The 20,118-nt window shown below is 47.3% G+C and overlaps 7 protein-coding genes across 7 annotated transcripts; 3 read left to right on the top strand and 4 right to left on the bottom strand.

Annotated features, from left to right (window-relative positions):
• Positions 1–274: 274 nt before the first annotated feature.
• Positions 275–3,769, top strand: BP5553_06942 (uncharacterized protein; the record flags this gene model as incomplete). Its single annotated transcript, XM_032015565.1, has 1 exon — positions 275–3,769. The coding sequence occupies one exon, from the start codon at positions 275–277 to the stop codon at positions 3,767–3,769; it is 3,495 nt and encodes a 1,164-aa protein (XP_031867834.1).
• A 1,358-nt stretch (positions 3,770–5,127) lies between these two features.
• On the bottom strand, positions 5,128–5,358 carry BP5553_06941 (Uncharacterized protein; the record flags this gene model as incomplete). The annotated part of the gene is made up of 2 exons (XM_032015564.1): positions 5,128–5,205; positions 5,263–5,358. 2 exons carry the CDS (start codon positions 5,356–5,358, stop codon positions 5,128–5,130), a joined length of 174 nt encoding a protein of 57 aa, XP_031867833.1.
• A 3,274-nt stretch (positions 5,359–8,632) lies between these two features.
• BP5553_06940 (uncharacterized protein) lies at positions 8,633–10,115 on the bottom strand (the record flags this gene model as incomplete). The annotated part of the gene is made up of 3 exons (XM_032015563.1): positions 8,633–9,520; positions 9,577–9,896; positions 9,971–10,115. The coding sequence occupies 3 exons, from the start codon at positions 10,113–10,115 to the stop codon at positions 8,633–8,635; spliced, it is 1,353 nt and encodes a 450-aa protein (XP_031867832.1).
• Positions 10,116–11,492: 1,377 nt separating this feature from the next.
• BP5553_06939 (uncharacterized protein) lies at positions 11,493–13,605 on the top strand (the record flags this gene model as incomplete). Its single annotated transcript, XM_032015562.1, has 7 exons — positions 11,493–11,571; positions 11,627–11,678; positions 11,727–12,021; positions 12,072–12,332; positions 12,390–12,436; positions 12,486–12,779; positions 12,834–13,605. 7 exons carry the CDS (start codon positions 11,493–11,495, stop codon positions 13,603–13,605), a joined length of 1,800 nt encoding a protein of 599 aa, XP_031867831.1.
• A 742-nt stretch (positions 13,606–14,347) lies between these two features.
• BP5553_06938 (uncharacterized protein) lies at positions 14,348–14,965 on the top strand (the record flags this gene model as incomplete). Its single annotated transcript, XM_032015561.1, has 1 exon — positions 14,348–14,965. One exon carries the CDS (start codon positions 14,348–14,350, stop codon positions 14,963–14,965), a length of 618 nt encoding a protein of 205 aa, XP_031867830.1.
• A 129-nt stretch (positions 14,966–15,094) lies between these two features.
• On the bottom strand, positions 15,095–17,489 carry BP5553_06937 (Malic enzyme; the record flags this gene model as incomplete). The annotated part of the gene is made up of 9 exons (XM_032015560.1): positions 15,095–15,418; positions 15,469–15,541; positions 15,600–15,955; positions 16,007–16,295; positions 16,343–16,691; positions 16,953–17,031; positions 17,091–17,203; positions 17,268–17,377; positions 17,437–17,489. 9 exons carry the CDS (start codon positions 17,487–17,489, stop codon positions 15,095–15,097), a joined length of 1,746 nt encoding a protein of 581 aa, XP_031867829.1.
• A 795-nt stretch (positions 17,490–18,284) lies between these two features.
• On the bottom strand, positions 18,285–19,993 carry BP5553_06936 (uncharacterized protein; the record flags this gene model as incomplete). Its single annotated transcript, XM_032015559.1, has 8 exons — positions 18,285–18,445; positions 18,493–18,789; positions 18,846–19,165; positions 19,212–19,219; positions 19,274–19,301; positions 19,349–19,380; positions 19,436–19,678; positions 19,922–19,993. The coding sequence occupies 8 exons, from the start codon at positions 19,991–19,993 to the stop codon at positions 18,285–18,287; spliced, it is 1,161 nt and encodes a 386-aa protein (XP_031867828.1).
• Between the last annotated feature and the right edge of the window lie 125 nt (positions 19,994–20,118).

The raw sequence follows: 20,118 nt of genomic DNA, 5'->3' as shown, positions 1-20,118 counted from the left end.
TATACCCTAGACCGTACGTCTGCTGTACGGGGCTTAATATCACAGGGAATCAATTGCCATTATAGAAATAACTATAAACAGGTACTTAGAGTATGGCATTCCTTTTCGATAGCTAGAAGCATGACTACGTGAATAGGAGCTGGTGGCGGCCGCTAGCGTCATAAGATCCCCTGTTGTCCGGTGCAACAAACATCAAAAAAATGACCAGAGGTGCGACGCGAAGGGAAGCTCAAATGCACAGTGTGTATTTTCAACAGAAGCCTCCGCCACCTCCATGTACACATCATTGTCGCGCGGGACCTCAAGAGTCGCCAGATCATATATCTGTTCCTCTTGCTTATACAGCCTCCTCAAACAACCGGGCACTCACCTTACCCGACTCGCTGTAACCCGCGTCCTCGGAGCTTCCACGGCATCGTTCTCGACGACATTGCGCCATGGTCAATCTAGCAGGGAGAAGACTGGTGCTTCCAGCGGCGAGGTATCCAATGCGAGTGCAGAACTAGAAGGGGTAAATGGCCATCGCGAACTTGAAGATGTGTCTCCAGCAACACCCGACTTAGATCTTTCGAAAACGCCTGGCGTGCTAAAACCTACTTCTGCCAAATGTACCATTCGCACCATTGGCCCTAGTGCGGATGATACAGCGTCTGTTGCTATTGGAAAGCTGAAAGAGGATAGACAGACGGAAGATCTAAAGGGGGAAGGTTTACAAGAGCCAGCAAGTCCAGGTGATGGCCTTGCTGAAGAAGCTCCCATTGTGAAATTCGTCTATAGGTCCCCTGCTGAGACGATTAAGAAGAGGAAGGCTAGAGAGAAAAAGGCAGTGAAAGAGCAAAAGGAATCTAAAACGAAACCGAAATCCAAAACGGAACCAAAATCCAAAACTGAATCGAAATCCAAAGCCAGACTTTCCGATAAGGACGCGAAAAAGGCTGCAGTATCTGCGGACCAAGAGCCTTTACGCGTATCTCCCCAAGAGGAAGCAGAAAATACGTCGAAGCGAAAATTGCCTGCCGGTACTAAATCGAAGGTTGCGCCGTCAAAGCTGGACAATGTCAAATCAAAGAAGGCTTCAGAGAGCTCCGCCAAGACAAGCAAGAAAAATGATAAAAGCAAACCTACTGTGGAGCTGGAATCGAATCTTTCGGAGAAGAGCGGTACTGCGGCAAGCTCGAAGAAGAGCGGCGCCATGAAAAGCTCGAAGGGGAGCGGTACTACTAAAAGCTCATCTTGGGCGGAAGTTTCATCAGAAGAGCAGGCGGACGATCAAGAAGATCAAGTAGATGTGCTAGGAAGCATATCATTCATGGAAGCTATCAAGATGGTGAAGGATTCGATGTACTCCAAGGACGATCATTCAGAGTCACTGAAGACGGTTCGTGCCTCTGCTACCAAAAAAATCCTTCCTGTGGGTAGAAGCATACTCGGAAATGACAGCCACTCCATTAAAGACGCCATGCAACTTATATCGCCGTCAGGGAATCCACTCATTCGCAAATTGATATCTGTGCCTGTGCAACGAAGAGCTAAGACTGGAAAAAATAAAACGAAGAAGGGAATGACTGATCAGGAGATCAAGATCATTAATACGCAGGACCTGCAGCTTCTGCCGGTCGATATAGAGCATCCGCCAGTACCCGCACTAGCATACGGCCTCGAAAGAGTCCTTTTCAACCCCGGCGTATATCATCTACAAGATCCTCGATCTCGAGTTTTCAATTTCGATCCCTATTTGCAGACCATAATGCCTGTTTCCGAATTCGACTTCACATTGTTAAAGAAATTCGTTACTTCATCGAAAGATGAGACTCTTCTAAATGTCACAAGAAACGAGAAGAAAAAGTACACCGGATCAACATCCAGCATGACGTCCACCCTCTCCCATTTTCATTATCTTCTCTCACAGTGGCGGCCAATTAATGCAGGTCTCCTATCTCAAACCTTTCCCGCCAGTCTTAATTCGTTCACCGTCATACAGCGCGCTCCCACGGCAATGTTCCTGCGATGGAAAGATGGAGTTTACGCCATTGATGCTGACAAGGAATACGATACTTCAAATGTTTTAAGTATGCTTGGGCAGTCGATGGAGAAGCTCCTCACCCTTTCAACTGAAGAGTTTGAGAGGTACAGCAAGAATAGTACCGATCCTGTCACAGAAGACGATCGCAAGCAGTCAGAAGCATTCCATTATACTACAATGGGCGACTTTCTCATGCGATCTCAACTTGACGCACACGACCCCAGGGTTCCGGGAACTGGCATGTTTGACCTCAAGACCAGGGCTGTCGTCTCTATTCGGATGGATACTGCTGCTTACGAACAAGGCCGTGGCTATGAAATCCGGGGTCGGCATGGAGAGTGGGAATCATTCGAGCGGGAATATTATGACATGATCAGGGCAGCGTTTCTGAAATATTCATTGCAAGTTAGAATAGGTCGTATGGATGGAATCTTCGTGGCGTTCCATAATACGGAAAGAATATTTGGATTCCAATACATCAGTCTATCGGAAATGGATTATGCCCTCCATGGGACGGAAGACACTACACTTGGTGATTCAGAATTCAAGGCTAGCTTGGAATTACTGAATCGCGTCTTGGATCGCGCCACGGCCAAATTCCCCGAACAGTCGTTGCGCATATTTTTCGAGACAAGAGGCAGGACCTCAGACACAAGATATATGTACATATTTGCAGAGCCGATACAGGAAGACGCTATCGAGGACATTCAATCCCGCAGCAAAGCTAAGATTGAAGCGTTCGAAAAAAGGGTTCTGGGAATGCACCAAGAAACTGAGGAGGAGACAAGGGCCGAATGGGAAAACCTTCGGACTAAGGTTCAAGAGAGTATAGACAAAGACGAGGATGATACTGGAGCCATGCAATCGTCTGAAGGAGCTGAGGAACCGATTGGAGAGGTGATATCCCCCACGTGGGACTTGAATAATGATGAAGGTGTGGATACTGGCGAAGCTAAGGAGATAGATGAACAACAAGATGGCGATGACGCAACTAAAAATGCTCCAGTGGAGGTCATAGAGACCGACGGATCCGCCAAGGCTATTGAGTTAGGCGCTGCAGAGGATGGTGCAACATATGCGTCTAGTCATGAGGAGGCAGGTACTGATGAGCCGAAAGTCAATGAAGGGCTAGGAATGGAACAAGAAGGTGCTAACCATGACAACATGGGGAAAGATTCCAAGAAAGCAACTGCTTTAGAAGAATCTAGTGATTCGGTTGAGTCTAAAAAGGAAGGGCCCGCTGAGGATGACAGCCAGGCCAGTGAGCCGATAGCCGATGAAGACGACCACAGGGAGATGTCTGACGATGTCCAAGCGGCAGCATCAAGCACCGAATCAGAACCAGCTGACCTGTTAGCCATGTGCCTCACCATTCGCAATAAAGTCAACGGGGAATATGTCTTACGCCCAGAAAAGCTTACTACCGATGATGGGTGGGAGGTGGAGTATTCGTTGGCGGAAATCAGTGGCCTAAGCCAAGGCCGTGCCCTCTATGCAGCTTGCAAACTCAGACGTCTCAACGCGTTGATGAATGCCAGAAGTGCCAGGAAGGCTAATGCTTGGAATGACCGGTATATCGAGAATATTAAGAAGTTGTCTGATAAAGGGAGGGCTTGGAGGAAGCGTATGGATGACTTGGATTCTAAGGAGTCTCCCAAGGTTTTGCATGTCAAGCCGTTGGAATTTCATAGTAAGGAAGAATGGACTGAAGATGGGCGGAAGCAGCAGGAAAAGGAGCAACAGTAGATAGGCTCTCTTTCCTTCCCCCTTCTTTGACCATGTATAATAGACCTGTATAATAGTTTTATCACCTTGCATATGTATAATACTGTCTGTGGAAATGGTTGGTGTTTGAAAGCAAAAATATTTTGCCATTCTACGGAATTGGCCTCTTTACAGCTATCAATATAGAATGTCTAGACCCAATATCTTAGGGAAATTGTATAATATTATACGTGATCTTTAGATAGGATATAACATTCATGAAAGGAGGCTTTACTCCTCCCTCAAGATATTATCTTTGTTTCTCGCTTCACATTCTCGTGCAGTGCGCTCTCTAAATCTTGCTTTAGGTACGCCGGAACTTAGCATCACTTAACTCAAGAGACACGAGTGGCAATAGCCACCACCGCCTCTCACCGCCGGAGCTCCCGATACCCACCCCTCTACTTTATAGATCCAAATAAGCAAAAAACATGTCAATCGGCGCAAGGGCTGGCCACTTGGCGAAGTGGTCCGGATCAAATTGTGTGTGTGATGTTGGAGAGAGTTACTTCCTTCACTTGAGAAACCTCAAAAATGGCTTGGCACAAAAATCAAAACTCAGTTCGTCTGGTTTTATCTAGTGGGGGCCGCCTTCCGGCGCTTTAGCTTTTTGACTCTTTCATTTTTGATTTTTAATCTTTTGTCGGCAGGAGGGGATTAAGAATTATTTTGGAGGTCTTTTATGTCTTGTAGTTAGGATTTTAGGGACTCGTAAAGGAAGCGAGGTGAGTGTTAGACTTACTGAGGAATCTTCATAAGTTTTTACAGCTTCAGTAAAATACATTCGAAGTAGGGGGGTTATCCCCAAGAATAAGTCAGCGCCTGTTTAGAAGCAGCGCTTTAATATGAATTAAGCGCAAAAACCAAATTGTAAAATATAGAAAAGATTAGAGGCTGAGCACATATAGCTATTATTTAGAGATAAATGTGTAAGGAACCTTGAGTGCAAAGGCATGTTGTTGCGTCTCGAAACCGGATTAAAACGGCGCTTATACTAACTTCAATAGCATATGAAAATAGCCGCACGATATCAAATCACTAAACAGAAATTCGTCATAATAATCAGACCTTCATTGAACCATTAGACGCAACCTGCATAACTCATCCGATCACGATGCGCCTGAATTATCCGCTCATAAAACATCCGTATCTCTAGCCCAACATATCCGCCGGGTTTAGTATAGTGCATCTATGCATCAGCTAGCCCTTCGTTCTGAGGTCCTGCTTCTAGCAGCAGCATTCGAGGCATTCGAAACAGGCGAGGCCAGCGCAACTGCAGATATACATGTCAGACCGGAAGCTACAAAAGACTACCTGAGAGGCCGCAGCAGATGCATCACTTACAGTCCACAGCAGATACCGCCTTTACCACCACCACGCATGCTCACGGGCTCCGCAGTCATTTGCTCTGCAGCGCGCTATTGAATTTGTTAGTATATATTTGCAAGATAGGAGCAAGATAGATGGGAACGAACCGGTTGCTCGGTGTTAACACGATCAGCTTCCTGGGGCTTGGGAATCACCATCTCCATCTGCTGGGATTGGGGTTGTTTGACTTCTTGGGCAGGCATATTGAGAAGTCTGAATAGCTGGTTTGGGTGGTGTTCAGTTTGTAGCGGCGGCGGGATGAGTTGGTTTGAAATCGGGGTACCTTATGGAAAAGTAACTGAAGATGAGGGATGAAAGAAGATTGGGATGGGGCGATGGCGGGGGTTGGTTGGCTCGTACTGTACGCGCAACCTCTTGCAGTCGGAGGAGCTGAACCTCGCTAGTAAATTTATTAGAGGGACGTTGATACTCCGCAGCCTCGTTGCTGTCCCGCTATAATAGTACAATAATAGTACAACAATAGGACAGAGTCTGCTATACTATCCCCGGCTTAAAAGACTCATGGCCTCGTCCTACGCTCGATACGAGCATGTCACCCCACAAGGAAGGGACAGCAGCTAACCCTCCTCATGATCACGGTCCCACCAGCCATCACTCTACTTGTATCCATCACAGGACGCAGTCAGCCCAGGTCGCACACTTCAGGACCGGCCGGCGAGCCTGGATTGGTCCGGTTTTGGCGTCTCAATGCTTGCATCTTCTTGTGGCACCTAGTGGCTCAGCTCAGGAGACGCTGTTGCTTCTTTGAAATCCACGTAATTTCGTCCCACGCATCTCTATTGGTATACCGAGTGCTGGGGAACTGTCCACCAGGTTTATTGGCTTGCTACTTGCAGTAGGTGAGTTAACAAGTCTACTCCGTAGGTACGTAGGCGAAGGTGCTGTAAGCCTGTAAATATTGGAAGTCGAGCTAATCGGGACTACCCTAGTGCCGGGAGTGTCGACTTAATTATTATCATTATGTTCTGTGCGGAGTTTATTAGCTGTGCCAGAGAAATAGCCACAATAATGGCACAATGACATAACGGCAAGGCTCACGCGGCTTTGACAGGCCAAGACCTGTGAGCTCCACAGATCGCCTTGTCCTGCCGCTGCACCCGAGAGCTTAGAGCTTAGAGCACACGTACTTCGTAGTAAGCGTGCGCCTTTCTTAAAATAGCAGCGGCTAATTCCCCAGGACCTTGGTGAGGGCCGTGAAGAGCAGATGGTGTTACGAAGCACTCTCGGAGGCATGACTTACAAAAACTTTCTCCAGAACCCGCGGTAGAGGGTGCCCTGTTGCTTCACCCTGCTAGACAGAGCCAGTGTTCTAACTTCTGAAAGGCTATCAAGCGTGACTCGGACGTCGGTGCGCCTGGCGACTCTAGCTGAATCTCACTACGGTGTGTATTGGCGCCTCCGCTTCCTTGTCATATTATACAGTTATACCATACCTTACTACTCCGTAAGTATTATGGATGCATCGAGGTGATGACAGGTTTATATATTTCTTGCGGCTGGAGCTAGACAAGCCCCGCGGGGTAGTCCCCGAGACCTCACACTCTCTACACACAATCATCATCTTTTCGAATTACATTAATCATGACTCTGCAGATATCCTCTGCATTGTCATATGTGCATTCAAGTCTAGTTATTCGCTGCAATGTCAGCTGCCGCAATGTTCTCGTTTTCCGTACTGGTCGGTCCAAATTAATCAATTTGGATGTTCCATGTTGATGATGAAACGCCACCAAACGTTATAGAGGAGATTCCATACACATTACCTCTACGTGGCAGGAAGTAGCACGATTAGCCGTTGTTCGCTTTTCGCTTTTCGCTTTACGTAGTGTTATCTGCGAAATTATGGGTTGGGAGATGCCATTTCCCAAATTGGAGAATGGTGACGAGGTTGAAAAGAGTTACCAGATAGGAAGTTTCTTGATGCTACAGGACTGCTAGTATGAAGCACCATTCACAACTGATGGAGTGAATAGTTCGGGACTGGTAGGGGATGTGCGGATCGCCTTGGAGGCTTTCAAGCCCGACCTTGATAACGAAGCTTTATGAGTACGGAGTGGTTCAACCGCACTTAGGTTACCTATGCAAGAAGTCGCGAGTACGCAAAGGCCGTACTGATGTATGGTCTTCAGTGGATTCCTTAAAAAGTACTTTCGCGTATAATTTTCGACATTGCATGATCCCTTGCTTGCGGTCCAATATATCGAATCTGGCAAAATGCATCTCTCGTAGGGGAACGGATTTGCAATAGAGAGGGCCCGTATGGTGTTTAACGGCATTTCTTCGTTGTACCTTTTAGACATCACCCTAACCACGTGCTTTAATGACTGCAGCGATCCAATGGATACCACTTTCGCAGTTTGTGCTTGGCAAAGGATTGACTTCCAAAGGGAGGACTGGTGCCAAGTTACAGATGTAGGACCAACGCGGACACGTTTTTAGAGTTTTGCCATGTGGGATGTGACGACGAACGGCAAGTTGCAGATACTTACCGTATGACTCCTACCCGGCTGCCATTATGGATAATCGGCTAGCGAAATATTAAAACCCCTGATCCATTTGTTCGTTATACGGGCGTAAATCGCTCTCGGCCTCTGAATATCAGCGGTAGGTGAACGGTATTCGGGCTACGGACAAACGCTCAACACTATTGGACGATGTGGTGGACTCAGTCAAAAGTGGTCGAGGCTACGATGTCGCAATTAACTAACATATTCCCCTCTATAGAGAGTAGCATTAGCGGTTCAAAGAAGCCTGACATACGTTCATTATAGCGAGCAGCAGGCTGCGAATAGCAAGCTACTAGAATGACAGAACGGAGGTTCCAGCAGTTTGGAAGCACAACAGCCTGGCGCCTCACCGCGGATGGGCTTCCAGCCCCGCCTGAATATGGATGTTATCTCACGAAGTATTAGCTTCATGTGGTCCAACAGGCATGGAGTGATTGAAGCAACTACTGTAGGAACGGTGCCTCGCACACATGGTATCCGCGGTCGGAGTCCAGATCGCAAGACCCATGCCCTTATCGAGTGGTCTCCGAAAGTGGTCTTCAAAAACATAGCTTTTATACAACTAACAATGGGCGATCGGTGTCTACGAGGGCCGTAACACAGAATAGGATCTCACTTGTGCTCTTTTGGGCGGCGAGGTGGCTTATGTACTGCGATAGAAGGGTGTTGGAAAATATGTCGTTATGGGGACATGCTACGTAGGTAGATGGGATTAATTGGCGAAGTGTTGCACGGTCAGGGTAGCTGAGCAAAGCACTGTAAGCTCGATGAACGTAGTAAGGACTTTACTGTGCTCTGAGATATCTCTCTCGGTCCGTAATCCTTGCAATTATAAAATCAAACACGAAGGATCATATAGATCATATGGCACCCCCAAACATATTTCTAGGATTTGACTCGGAATAGTACATATAAATTCTGATTCATCTCTCGTTGGCACATTATCAATCTACCTTTTCCCGGCTCTCATAAACGCCATCTGCGGAAAGACAAGAGGCAGCTGCAATTTAGCAACCTTGTGTTGTGCAGCAGCAGCTTTCTCGAGTTTCTGTTTCTTCCTCTCCATCTCACCCAAAGCCCCAATCTTCGCCCCAATCTCCCGAAAATACTGTGCCATGTCCTTCGAGTCTAATTTTAGATCCACCTGCAGATCGTAGATGTCCACCACGAAGTTATCCACTAGACAAGCCAGAGCACACAAGTGTGTGATCAGAAGATCCGCCTTGAACTTGCGTATCCAAGGCCCTTCAGCAAACTTCCGTTTGAAATCCTCCAGAACAGCTTCCGGCATATCCCCAGCAATAACCTTCATGTCTTCTCGTTTTGGGAGGCTCTTAGCGCCGCGTGCTGCCTTCGATTTGTCATATATTTCTATCAGAAGATACATGTACCGAAGGATCTTCAGTTTCTCCACATTAGAGCTTACTCTTACGAGTCGGCTGGCCACAAACTTGGAGGTAGTGACAACATTTTCATTTGCTTTCAACGCCTCCATCCATTGCCGGACAGGGACGAGCTTCATAATTCCTTCGCCAACAAGAGTGTCGATCGTGTAGACGTCTTGAATTTCCGTAGCACCTGGGTTGCGCTTTGGACGGGGCTTTGCTGCATCTGATGCCTCCGCTAACTGATCGCGAGTAGACATGCCAGCGGTGGATTCCGCAATACTCTCAATCATGGTCCTGGTTACGGAGTCAATCTTTACAGGCTTAGCCTTGCCTGCCATTCGCGCTGCAATTTCGGGAGTGATGGCGTTTTCTGTAAATGAAGCAATGGCTTTCCTGGATTTTTTGGTGCCGAATGTTTGGCCGAGGGTATTTCGAGCATCTCTCAGCATCTGCGAGGAATCGATTAGTATTATATCTCTGTGGCGGTTTGAGCATGTAGACTTACCGCCAATGATTCCGCAGCATCAGCAGCTGCTGAATGTGCCCTTACGGTGCCTCGCACCACCATCTTCCGCGATTCCATCACTTCCAGATTGCCCGTCTTAGGATCATAAATTCCGACATAATGTTTCTTCAGCGGATCCACTGCATCCACTTCTTCTTCCCGTGCTACATAATCGAGCTTTGGATGCGCCGAAGACTGTAGGAGGAGTTCCGTGGTGGAAATGGGTGTCTGTCCTGGAGACAATTTCCCCTTCGTATCACGAGCTTTGGTCCACGCTTTTAGGGGGATTGAGGTGGGGAGCGCGAGGCCGCTCGAAGAGACTGTTCAAACAAAAGATTAGAAAATGAACTGCTGGGTATCAAACAGGAGCAGTCAGAGCTGGCTGGGTACATACCTACGACAGGCGTCCAATTCTCGGGTTCTCGGAGGGAAATCTTGACTTTCTTGTCACCTTCAATTGCGACTCTCTTGCTTGGTTTGGACAAGTCATCGGTATTTCTTTTCCGCTTTTTAACTTTATCTGGTTTATCCGGCGCCATCTTCAAGGTAAAACAGGGGAGAGTGACAGATTCTGGCTACTATGTATGGGTTTGGCTGGAGATGTTGATCCTGCTGAAATATTTTTATTCTGCCGGCGCTCGCCAAAAAGAGGCTGGAGCGGGGTTCACACCGCCTCCCTAGGCCACACAACAGAGCTGAAGAACTAAAACCAGGAAATACGAGAATTGGAAGCTGGGCAGAAGCAAGCAAGCTCTTATTAACTCTTCAATTAGGGGGGTCATTGAAATCGAGAATACAATAATGGAGGACTACAGATGTCGGGGGCTACAGCTTCTTCACAGTGGGCATCGGGATTTAATTAAGTCAAGGTCTTCGAAGCAAATCTTCGTTTTTCATTCCGTGCAATTGAAGTCCAAGGTATCTAGCATCTTCCGGCAGCTTTCCTCCACTGGCTTCCTTGTTCGCAAACCCTGCTTGACAATCCGACGATTCCTTGACCGGCCCTTGCTCCCTGACAATCCATCCCATCAAAGGCCGACGACCACGCGTCACCCAACTGCTTCTATCCTTGAACACCCAGCTGCCATTGTACTGATGGGGTCGTCCCAAACTGTGCTTGCGATCTGAAATGTTGAAAAAGGCGTAGAACGTGGGTGCGGGAGATGGCGTGGACTCGGAGGTTATATTTTCATGATGTTGTGTTTGTGAGGTGAGAGTGACCGAGATCGGGTTGTAGCGAGGTGTTTACTTGCTGTGAGGATGTAAGCACAAAGACTAGGCAACGCTGGGCCGCACTGAACACCACTCAAAGGAGGGACGGCCGGTACACAAGGCAATTGACAATTGACCCAAGCAAGGAATTTCGGATAATTGGGACTTACGATCTGGCACGAGTCTTGCGGCGCTTTCTCTTGAGTCTACGGACTCTCTTCTTCCGCCATTTGGCGCGCATCTTCGTTGATTGTTGGTCGACGAAAGTGCGTGTTGATGGTGTTGGATGATGGAGGAAAAAAGAAGAGCAGGAGGAGAGCTTCGTGTGCGGCGACTTATGAAGTTCCTTGGAGCTCGCTTATGGCTCCTAGTCGGGATAGGGCTTTACCGCACCACCTGACCTGTCTGCTTCCGGACTAGGGCGGGTCGCGGATGACGGACCACGGATGACGGATGTCGGATGTCGGATGTTCCCTCGCCGCGACTTGAGGTCCTTCGTGCACACTTCGTAAAATATATATACCAACCTAGGGTAGGTAGTTACCTTATTATATGTGAAAGCGACCACATAAGAGTTATCTCCATCTACTCTGGGTGGGAAATTGGAAAATACAATACATGCTATCCGATTGTGCTCTCTCACTAACCCTTCCCCGTTAACATATCTCATTCTACAGCCACTAAAAGCATAAGGCAATACAGCCATGGCTGAGCAGCCTCCTTCAGGAGATGACCCCATCGCGCTCCTTGAAGCGATCAATGAGGAAACTGGGAGAAAGCAAGGTAGGTTGCGGTCATATACCTTCGTCTGATGAATTCTCTGATTTCGTTGCGCTAGAGATTTCTATTTTTCCTGGCTATGAGATTCGCATCGGCAGAGATGACAATTGGTGAGTCTAACGCTACCTTCTTCTATTGATATATTCATACGTCCGCAGTGATCTTTCAATTCCGGAAGTCCACATTTCGAAGCAACACTGCCGCATATACTCGATCATATATGAACGCGTCGCGAATCCCCAATTTCCTCCCCTTGTTTATTGCGAGGACCTCGAGTCTTCAAATGGGACGTATGTCAATGGCGTTCGTATTGGTACCATTGGGGGCGAGTGCAGAGGTTACCTCCTCAGCGATGGCGACATAATACATATCCGTCCAAATTGGAAGCTCTCCTTCAGCCAGCTAAATGAAACGGTAATCTCGAGAGAGAGGACCGAGCTTAATGATCTTCAGGTGGGTTATTACCTACGTATCAATTACCTTCACCTCTCACGGGCGCCTAGCACTTCCACGATCGATTTGATGTGACCGATCGCCTCCTTGGTACAGGCCAATTCGGGTCAGTGTATCTGGCTAAAGAGGTGGCGACTTCTAGGCAGATGGCGTGCAAGATTGTCAAACTTGACCTAGCCGGAGGTCAGAAACCCGCCAAAACCAAGCCTTATTCAAATACCGGAGACGAATGGCAGACGCAGGCTCTTCGTGCAAAGGATGGGAGAGAGATTGTTATGCGTGAGGTCAAAATTCTCTCTCGCCTGAAACATGTGAGAATAAAGTTTACATGTTTCCCTATGTATCTGTCCTGACAATACCCTACGTAGCCGCACATTATCAATCTCAAGAAGGCTTTTCGCTCAAGCAATACTTTGTGAATACCCAACTCGATAAGGCTTGGAGGTGATGCTAATGTTTGTTAGATACCTGTTTACCGAACTAGCGTCTGGGGGGGATCTATTCTCTTACCTAGACTCTCACGGTGGGGTGCTTCAGGATTGGCAAAGTCGGGTTATTTCCTTTCAAATCGTCCTAGCGATCGAATATTTGCACTCAAACAACATCGCCCACAGGGACATCAAGCCAGAGAATATACTGATAAGTCAAACCGGCTTTGGCGGTCGCGTCATGCTAACCGACTTTGGCTTTGCAAATAGTGTAAATGAAAAGACTGGTAGATTGATGTCTGCGGTGGGTACCGAGGGCTACGTTGCACCGTAAGGCCTAACATTGGATTTACGTGTATCTCCGCCAATGCTAACAGACTTCAGTGAGGTGAAAGCAGCCGAAAGGTCGACAGAAGGTTACAAAATGTCTGCAGATTTGTGGTCCTTGGGCGTCCTGACAGCCTGCCTACTTACAGGCCAGTCGCTGATCCCGCGAGAAGATCTCTCTCAGCTTACCCAGGTGGATATTGCAGACCGTTTTCTTGGAATTAGCGATAGTTATACAAGAGAGGACTGGTCAGATTTATCTTCCACGGCTCAACTATATCTCCGGAGGCTCTTAGTCCTTGACCCCGAAAAACGTATGACAGCCAAGGAAGCACTGCAACATCCATGGTTCAGGACGCCATCCTCAGAAGCTTCGCTCCTACAGGAACGGTACCATCGAATTATCCGATTCTGGAATAAATCGGCTAACGAGGGGGATGTCATCGAAAATCTACCTAGCTACACTGATACTACTCAAGCAGAAGATAGATCACAACCTAAATTTCGGAGAAAATTTCATGATGCTTCTTCGTCGCCATACTTTGGTCTTGATCGGCACCTCCACAAAAGAACCTCTCCGAAAAGACAGGCCATCTTGGAGATGTTGCATGAATCCGGCTCGCACTTTATATCTTCTCAGCATGCCCACAAAGCTAGAGTTCCAAATGCTGAAGGTCTAAACATGCCAGCGGCAAACATTGTTACTGTGGATGCCAGCGATTTGTTTGGCACATCTTCACAGGCTGAACCTGACCGTGATGAAGTAGATCTTATTCCGACCGGTCCATATCACAGCCTTGATCGTACTTCGCACAATAACATGAATTAGCAGGTCGGCCAAGCCAGCCCGACACTCCTGACGTTTATAATTGAAGGAACAAGCAGGCACATAGGATATCCTCGGCCACAGCGGGCAGAGACTTTACAATACTGTTGCAAGGAAATCTTGCGATGTTATCACGAGAACGGAAGATGTCGGAAAGGCATATATTGAACGGCATCCGCGTATACAAAGCGATTGACGACCTTGGCAGACTACCGATTATGTTCATTCCCATTTTGTTAGCTGTACGATACCCATATTCAAATTGCTGTTAAAAATAATCACTCTCTAGGTACAATTATTTTCGCTTACAACCCCGAGCAGCTCTTCAACTAACTTCCTGAGTATGACTATTAGATTGTTTGTACAGGACAACATAACGTAACCCCTGAACAAAGAACTATGTTTTAGGGTCTAGGTTCATTACTCCTCCTTTATCTCAACGTTAAACAAACAAAGGCGCTTTGTCTATAGGAACAAGGTATACTTACATTACAATAAATCCATTTCCACATCAACCACGAAGCAAGGAATTTCCCCCACAATATTTGCTGAACTCACAAATGCCTAAAATACTGGTTGCAGAGCCTTCTGCAGCTCAGAGCCACTAGCACCTGGATCCCAACTTACATTACCTCGATATCAGAAAAGAACTGGCCTTCCTCGTCAATCCGACTAAGAGCTGGCAATCAGAACATTCAGCACAACACCGGGCGCTGAAAGCTGCTCTCACCCTAAATCGGCAGCAATGTCGTACGAAGAACGGCTTACATGCCTCCAATGCAATCTCGAAGGTTTCCGCTGTACTTTCACATCCGAGCAGTCACCTACTAGATATAGTTGGAACTTTGGGCCAAAATACTTCCGCAACGCAGACTCCCGCCCACGAATATGCTGCGGTCGCTGCAGGCGAATCAACGAGCCCTTCTGTATCCAGGTCAAGGATCAGGTTCTTGAAACGGGTTGGGCATTGTGGAAGGGAAAGAAGCATGAGGCATGGCGTTCTCCGGGTGTTCAAGACCATATTGTCCATGCAAAGGTGCTGGAGCTGCTGAAGAACGCGAAAGAGAAAACTAAGTTTATGCTGCCAATGCCAAGGGCTGAGATGATGACCTATAGGAAAGGTATGAGGAAGCCTTTTGGGAATCAGGTCAAGGATACTGTGGGTGTGCCGAAGGGGATGACTCTTGAGGAGTGGGAATCAAGGACCGATACGCTAAGAGAATGGGATCGCCGGAGGGCATTCCTTGATCGGACCTTTCCCGGTTGGAAGAGTGAGCGGGTATTTTGGGAATTCTTCGAGCCGAGAGTATCGGGCGACGTGATCACCTCCATGATGAAAGATAAGCGCTGGTCAAAGCGGTAGTGTAATTGATGTGATTCAACTAGCAAGCAAGCGTACGATTACCCTATCTATAACTGTGATTGATCGTCCATTTTTATTACAACCCCATAGCCAATGTCAATTTCTCCTGAATAATCCCACCGTGAGTATCTATAACTTTGCACTCAGCCTCTCCTTCTCGTAAAATGGTGCTTCTGCGTCGTCTGTGATTGTAGACTCACGTTCTAACTCATTAAATCTGCCCTCCTTATGAGGGTTATACATCTGCTCATTTATCCATTGGTCTAGAGTCTCATCATTCATATCACGGAGAGAAGGCTCGCGATCGAGCCCTTCTCGTTGCGCTTGGCGGATTACCTCGCGGGCGACAATTACGCTTACAGGGCGGATACGGTCGAGGGAGGGATAAAGCATGCCGTTGGCGAACTCCGAGGGTATGACGGTTTTGGAGAGAGCGACGGCTGAGGTGTAGATCTGCAAAGCGTCAGTCATCGCCGGATGCAGGAGAAAGTGGGAATACAAACCATTTCTTGGCTGATATGTTTTGTTTTGCAGAGGATGGAGCCGAGACCTATTCCGGGGAAGACATACATATTGCTGCCAATAGAGTAAGTAAACAAGTTTCGGAGGTTTGGATAGGAGGTGGGGCGCTTACTTTCCTTGGCTAGGATACATGACCTTGCCATTATGAACATGCGTTGGGAACGGACTCCCACTTGCAAAAATGGCGCGCCCATCCGTGAATTTCATTGCCTCTTCAAAGGTGCATTCTGCTTTGCTGGAGGGATTCGAAAGGGGGAATATAATGGGATGTCTGTTCAAGCTTGTCATCTTCTTGAGTATTGGTTCGTCGAAGATGCCGCGGATTGTAGAGAGACCCATTAGGATGGTGGGTTTGACGTAGTCGACGACTTCAGTAAGGGATTTGAATTGCTGCCCGCTGTTGTCATCCCGGGAGAAGTAGAGTTTGTGCTGGGCGAGCTTATCGCCTCTGTCGTTGGTTATGAGGCCCTATATATTGTTAATTATCATCCCCATGTCAGAGAACACTAGTGGGCCAACCTTAGTATCGACAAACCAGAAACAGCGCCGAGCCTCATCCTCTGTTAAGCCCTCTTTCATGAAGTATTGTACAATTTGCTGCGCAACACCAGTACCAGCGCTACCAGCTCCCATGAAGACAGCTCGTTGGTCTTTCACTGGAATGCCGGACATTTTTAATGCAGTGATTATACCTGCCAGAATAACTGCACCAGTTCCTTGGACATCATCGTTGAAGCAAGAGTACTTATACTGGTACCTCTCTAGGGCAGGGAAAGGGCTCTTGAAATCTTCAAATTGCACCACGATACTATTTCCCGTTAGCACTTTTCTCACAAAATAAGCTGAGGGGCCTACCCAGGCCAGGTTTCATTCAGGGCAACCATGAGCTCATCCAAGAACATCCGCTCCTCGTCCTCAGAAACACGCTTCATCCGACTTCCCATATACAGGGGATCGTTAAGCAACGTCTCGTTGTTCGTGCCCAAATCTAATGTCAAAGGCAGTGTGGCTTCTGGTCTAATACCAGCGCATCCAGTATACAATGCTAGTTTGCCTACAGGAATTCCCATGCCGTTCACGCCAAGATCACCAAGCCCGAGGATTCGTGACCCGTCTGTAACCACGGTCATTGCGACATTTGGTTGGGGCCAATTGCGGAGAATATCTCTTAGAGAACCGCGGTCTTTGTAGGAGAGATAGAGACCTGGGGTGGTTAGTAAGAATCCTCAAAGTCTCAAGGGTTGGTGTCGAGAGCAGGAAGTCCAAGGGATTTCGCAAAAGAGAGTATAATATCCTAGTTCAGCGTAGCTGCTCTGGAGTTTGCGCCCGTATTGATAGGAGAATCCACCCCCTAGCCATAATCCCGTAATGACTCACTACCTAGGTAGAGATGGAACATTGCTGGGCCATGTGCTGTAATAGTGTGGAACTCGAGAAATGGCACATTTGGAGCCTCAAAACATACCTTCTGGCTGTTGATATATATCTGACCATTTTAAACAAGCTTCGCCCACCACCGGGGTATAAATTAAAGGTGTAAGAGTCTGTATCCTCTTAGAATCAGCAATCTAGCCACGTGACAGCAAGCCACCCGGCGACTTACCGTGAAATTTTCCAGAACAAGGCGATAAAAAAGGTGGACATTGGAATTCCTCAAGTTACTGAGGTAAATATATTTCTCGATTGGCGAAGTCTTTGATTCCAATTGCTTCAAGCCTAGGGGAGAGTTAGACGCAGACTCTCAACGGGGCAGAAGCGGATCGGAGAACGTAGATTATACGAACATCTTTGGGCTTGAAGCTCATGGCTTTCAACATTGGGAGGAACAAGCCCATGTGTTCCTCGGGCTCGCCTTGTTGCAATTGAATGTGAAGTATCCAGATGTCTGTTCTCCAATTGTCAATCAGGATCCACAGGTGTTTATATTTCGAGCGGTACTTGTGACTCACGTGTGTCTCTTTTGCGTGTATCCCCGGGAGGAAGGGTTCACAATGGTAGCCATCTTACTAAAGTTCTGAAATGAGTATGGGATTCTTTGACCTTGAAGGTGCGAGTATTTTATTGCATTCCCAAAAATGCGGGAAGAATGGAAAGACGGCATTTATGAAGTGTTGTATTTTCGTTGGCTTTTGATCCTTTACCTTTGAACCTCGGCATGGGGAAGCGCTGGGGAGAGCGCGGGAACGGGCCGGGATGGGAGTTGCCGACTCCTCAATTACTTTTCCGACTCAATTTTGCGAAGTCAAAAATGGAACAGGGAGAAGCAGAAATCTTCAGAGATCTTATCTTAGGAGCTATGTATGACGGTGTAGCATCGGCGAACCGTTTTGTTATCGTGGTGGCTTGTTGCGGTGTACAGGTAATTGTTGTGAATCCCGAGTCGGAATTGTTGAGCGACAACACCGGGGTGACTCTCGGGTCAGACGCATTCGGTCGGGATCCAAGGAATAACAATCCAAGCCCTGATATTGGAGCGGTTCCTGTTGTTTATTCTTAATTCTACTTATGCCATCTTTCCATGGACGGGCAAAAGAGTTTAAAATGACATCGAGGGCCGTTTACTCGCAACTGGCCATGGCTTGACATTGCGCTGACCCGGGAGACTCCGTTGCGTTGGGAAGAGGTGAGACATTGGTCCAAAAAGAAGGGGTATTCGTCCAAAGGTGAATGTGCTTTTTTGGATAGCTGAACACGCTCCAAACCCAGGTGTTAGTGACTATACAGTTCTGTAAAGAAACGTGGCGCTAACTTTCAGCAGGCAAATTTCGAAATGTAACAGCGACTCGATGCCGAAGTGCTATGTATCTCTCATAGCGAGCTTGATTCGCCAATTGATGAAGTCATCAGAAAGAATATCTCCATGTCCCGTCTCTTCCACCCTGAAAACCTCAACGGCCGAAGACCGCTCCTTCCTCCGAATTCTCCAGACCCCATCCCCTGTTATCGTGGTTTTCAAAACTGTCCCCCATGTCAGTTGATTTCCTCTGTTGGCATATCTGACTTACATTCGAGTAAGGCCGACGCAAAATTGATGCACATATTCCCATCCCACGTTCCTTTCCCACTCCGTTTAACTGTTCCTGGTATCGAGGCAGTATCTATCTCCTCAATCCTCTTAAGGATGCCATCTGGTGTACGAAATCCAACAATAATCTTTGGAACGCCCAAAAGAAACGACTGGATCCAAAATTTCATCAGTTTTCGCTCGAAATTGAGCATATCTCTATCATTCCGAATATCGGCGCTGGTCTTTAGCTCAACCCAGTTGATTGGACGGTCATCCGGGGGCTTGATATCCCAGACTGATGAGGGCAGTAAGCATAAGCATCACTAGCATCACCGCAAGGGGTCTGCATACCAGCATCTACTTCTCCGCCAAGTATCATTTGTGTGCTCCCAATTCCGGTTCTTACTACAGAACAGTACTGCAGATGATTGCGGACAAGTTGATTCTCGCGATTCTCGATATAGTCTCTAGGGGTCTCGGGCCATGGCGCGGGCAATAAGCTCAGCGTCTCAAATTTGTAGCCTGCAACTATTAGTAAAGCTTTGGGTAGGTCAGGCTTTATCATACCCCAAAAGCTCATCATATCCTGTGACGGTCGGCCCGGCTGTGTAACTTGTCGCGACTGTCTTCTCTGAGATTCCAATTTATAATTATGGTTTTCCTCAATAAAACTATCCTGATCAGTCTTGTGTTATGGAACCCTGTTTGAAAGCCTACATGGTGTTCTTGAATTAATTGTTAGCCCATCCATCGAAGTTTCGTCATGAAGGCGTACTCACTTGGAAAAAGGTGGCATTCATTTCAAAACTATTCGCGTCAACGTGTGATCCCTCTATTGAGTTAAGGACTAGTACCCGTCTCTGTCACTGAATATCGCTGCCATGAACTATATTAACTTAGCCGTTTCCCTTCCATTATTAATGGCATTGTAAGCAGCGTACCTTGGTCATCATGCCTCGCCATGTGATAACGTCCGCTTCTACAGGCTTTCCCATTTCCTGCTCATAGGCAATGATAGTCTTTAGTAGACTATCAAGATGATCATCATCTGCCTCATCGAGCTTTTCAAAGGTGTCGAAGCCTTTAGAGAGATCAGCGCCTAAGGTTGGTGGGTAGTAATATCTAACCGAGGAATCGTCGAGACGAAAGTTATGTTCGTCATCATATGAGAAACATGCTATTTCCTTTTAAAATGGTGAGCAATGGTGATCAAAATGTCAAAATCTGTTCAAGGCCACTCAATGGAAACTATCTAGAGACGAATGCAAAGGCTGAGAAGGGGGATTTATTTCTCCACTTGACCCTAATTTAATCATAAAAACAATGCCCATTCCTTGAGCAGGGTTTGAACGGTCATGGATGAAAATGATATCCACTTGCTAAAGGAAACAAGACAACAAACCGAGGAGCGCGGATGTCTTACTTACCCTGGGGCGTTTGATCGCAGCGCTCTGGCCGACAAATCGGCCAATGGGCTGAATATCAAAATGATTATTCATGATCGCGATTGTCTTCTAATATCCATGGTGGATACTCGATAGATGGCTCCCCTTAAGTAAAAGACATGTATGTGAAGAAAGAATGTGTTGTGATCGGAACGTTGAAAACAGTCGAAGCGAGTCTT

The sequence above is a fragment of the Venustampulla echinocandica genome (assembly GCF_003357145.1).
Source record: "Venustampulla echinocandica strain BP 5553 chromosome Unknown scaffold_5, whole genome shotgun sequence".
NCBI lineage: Eukaryota > Fungi > Ascomycota > Leotiomycetes > Helotiales > Pleuroascaceae > Venustampulla > Venustampulla echinocandica.
Note: the sequence above shows the minus strand (reverse complement) of the source record. Positions and strands in the feature narration are given on the sequence as shown.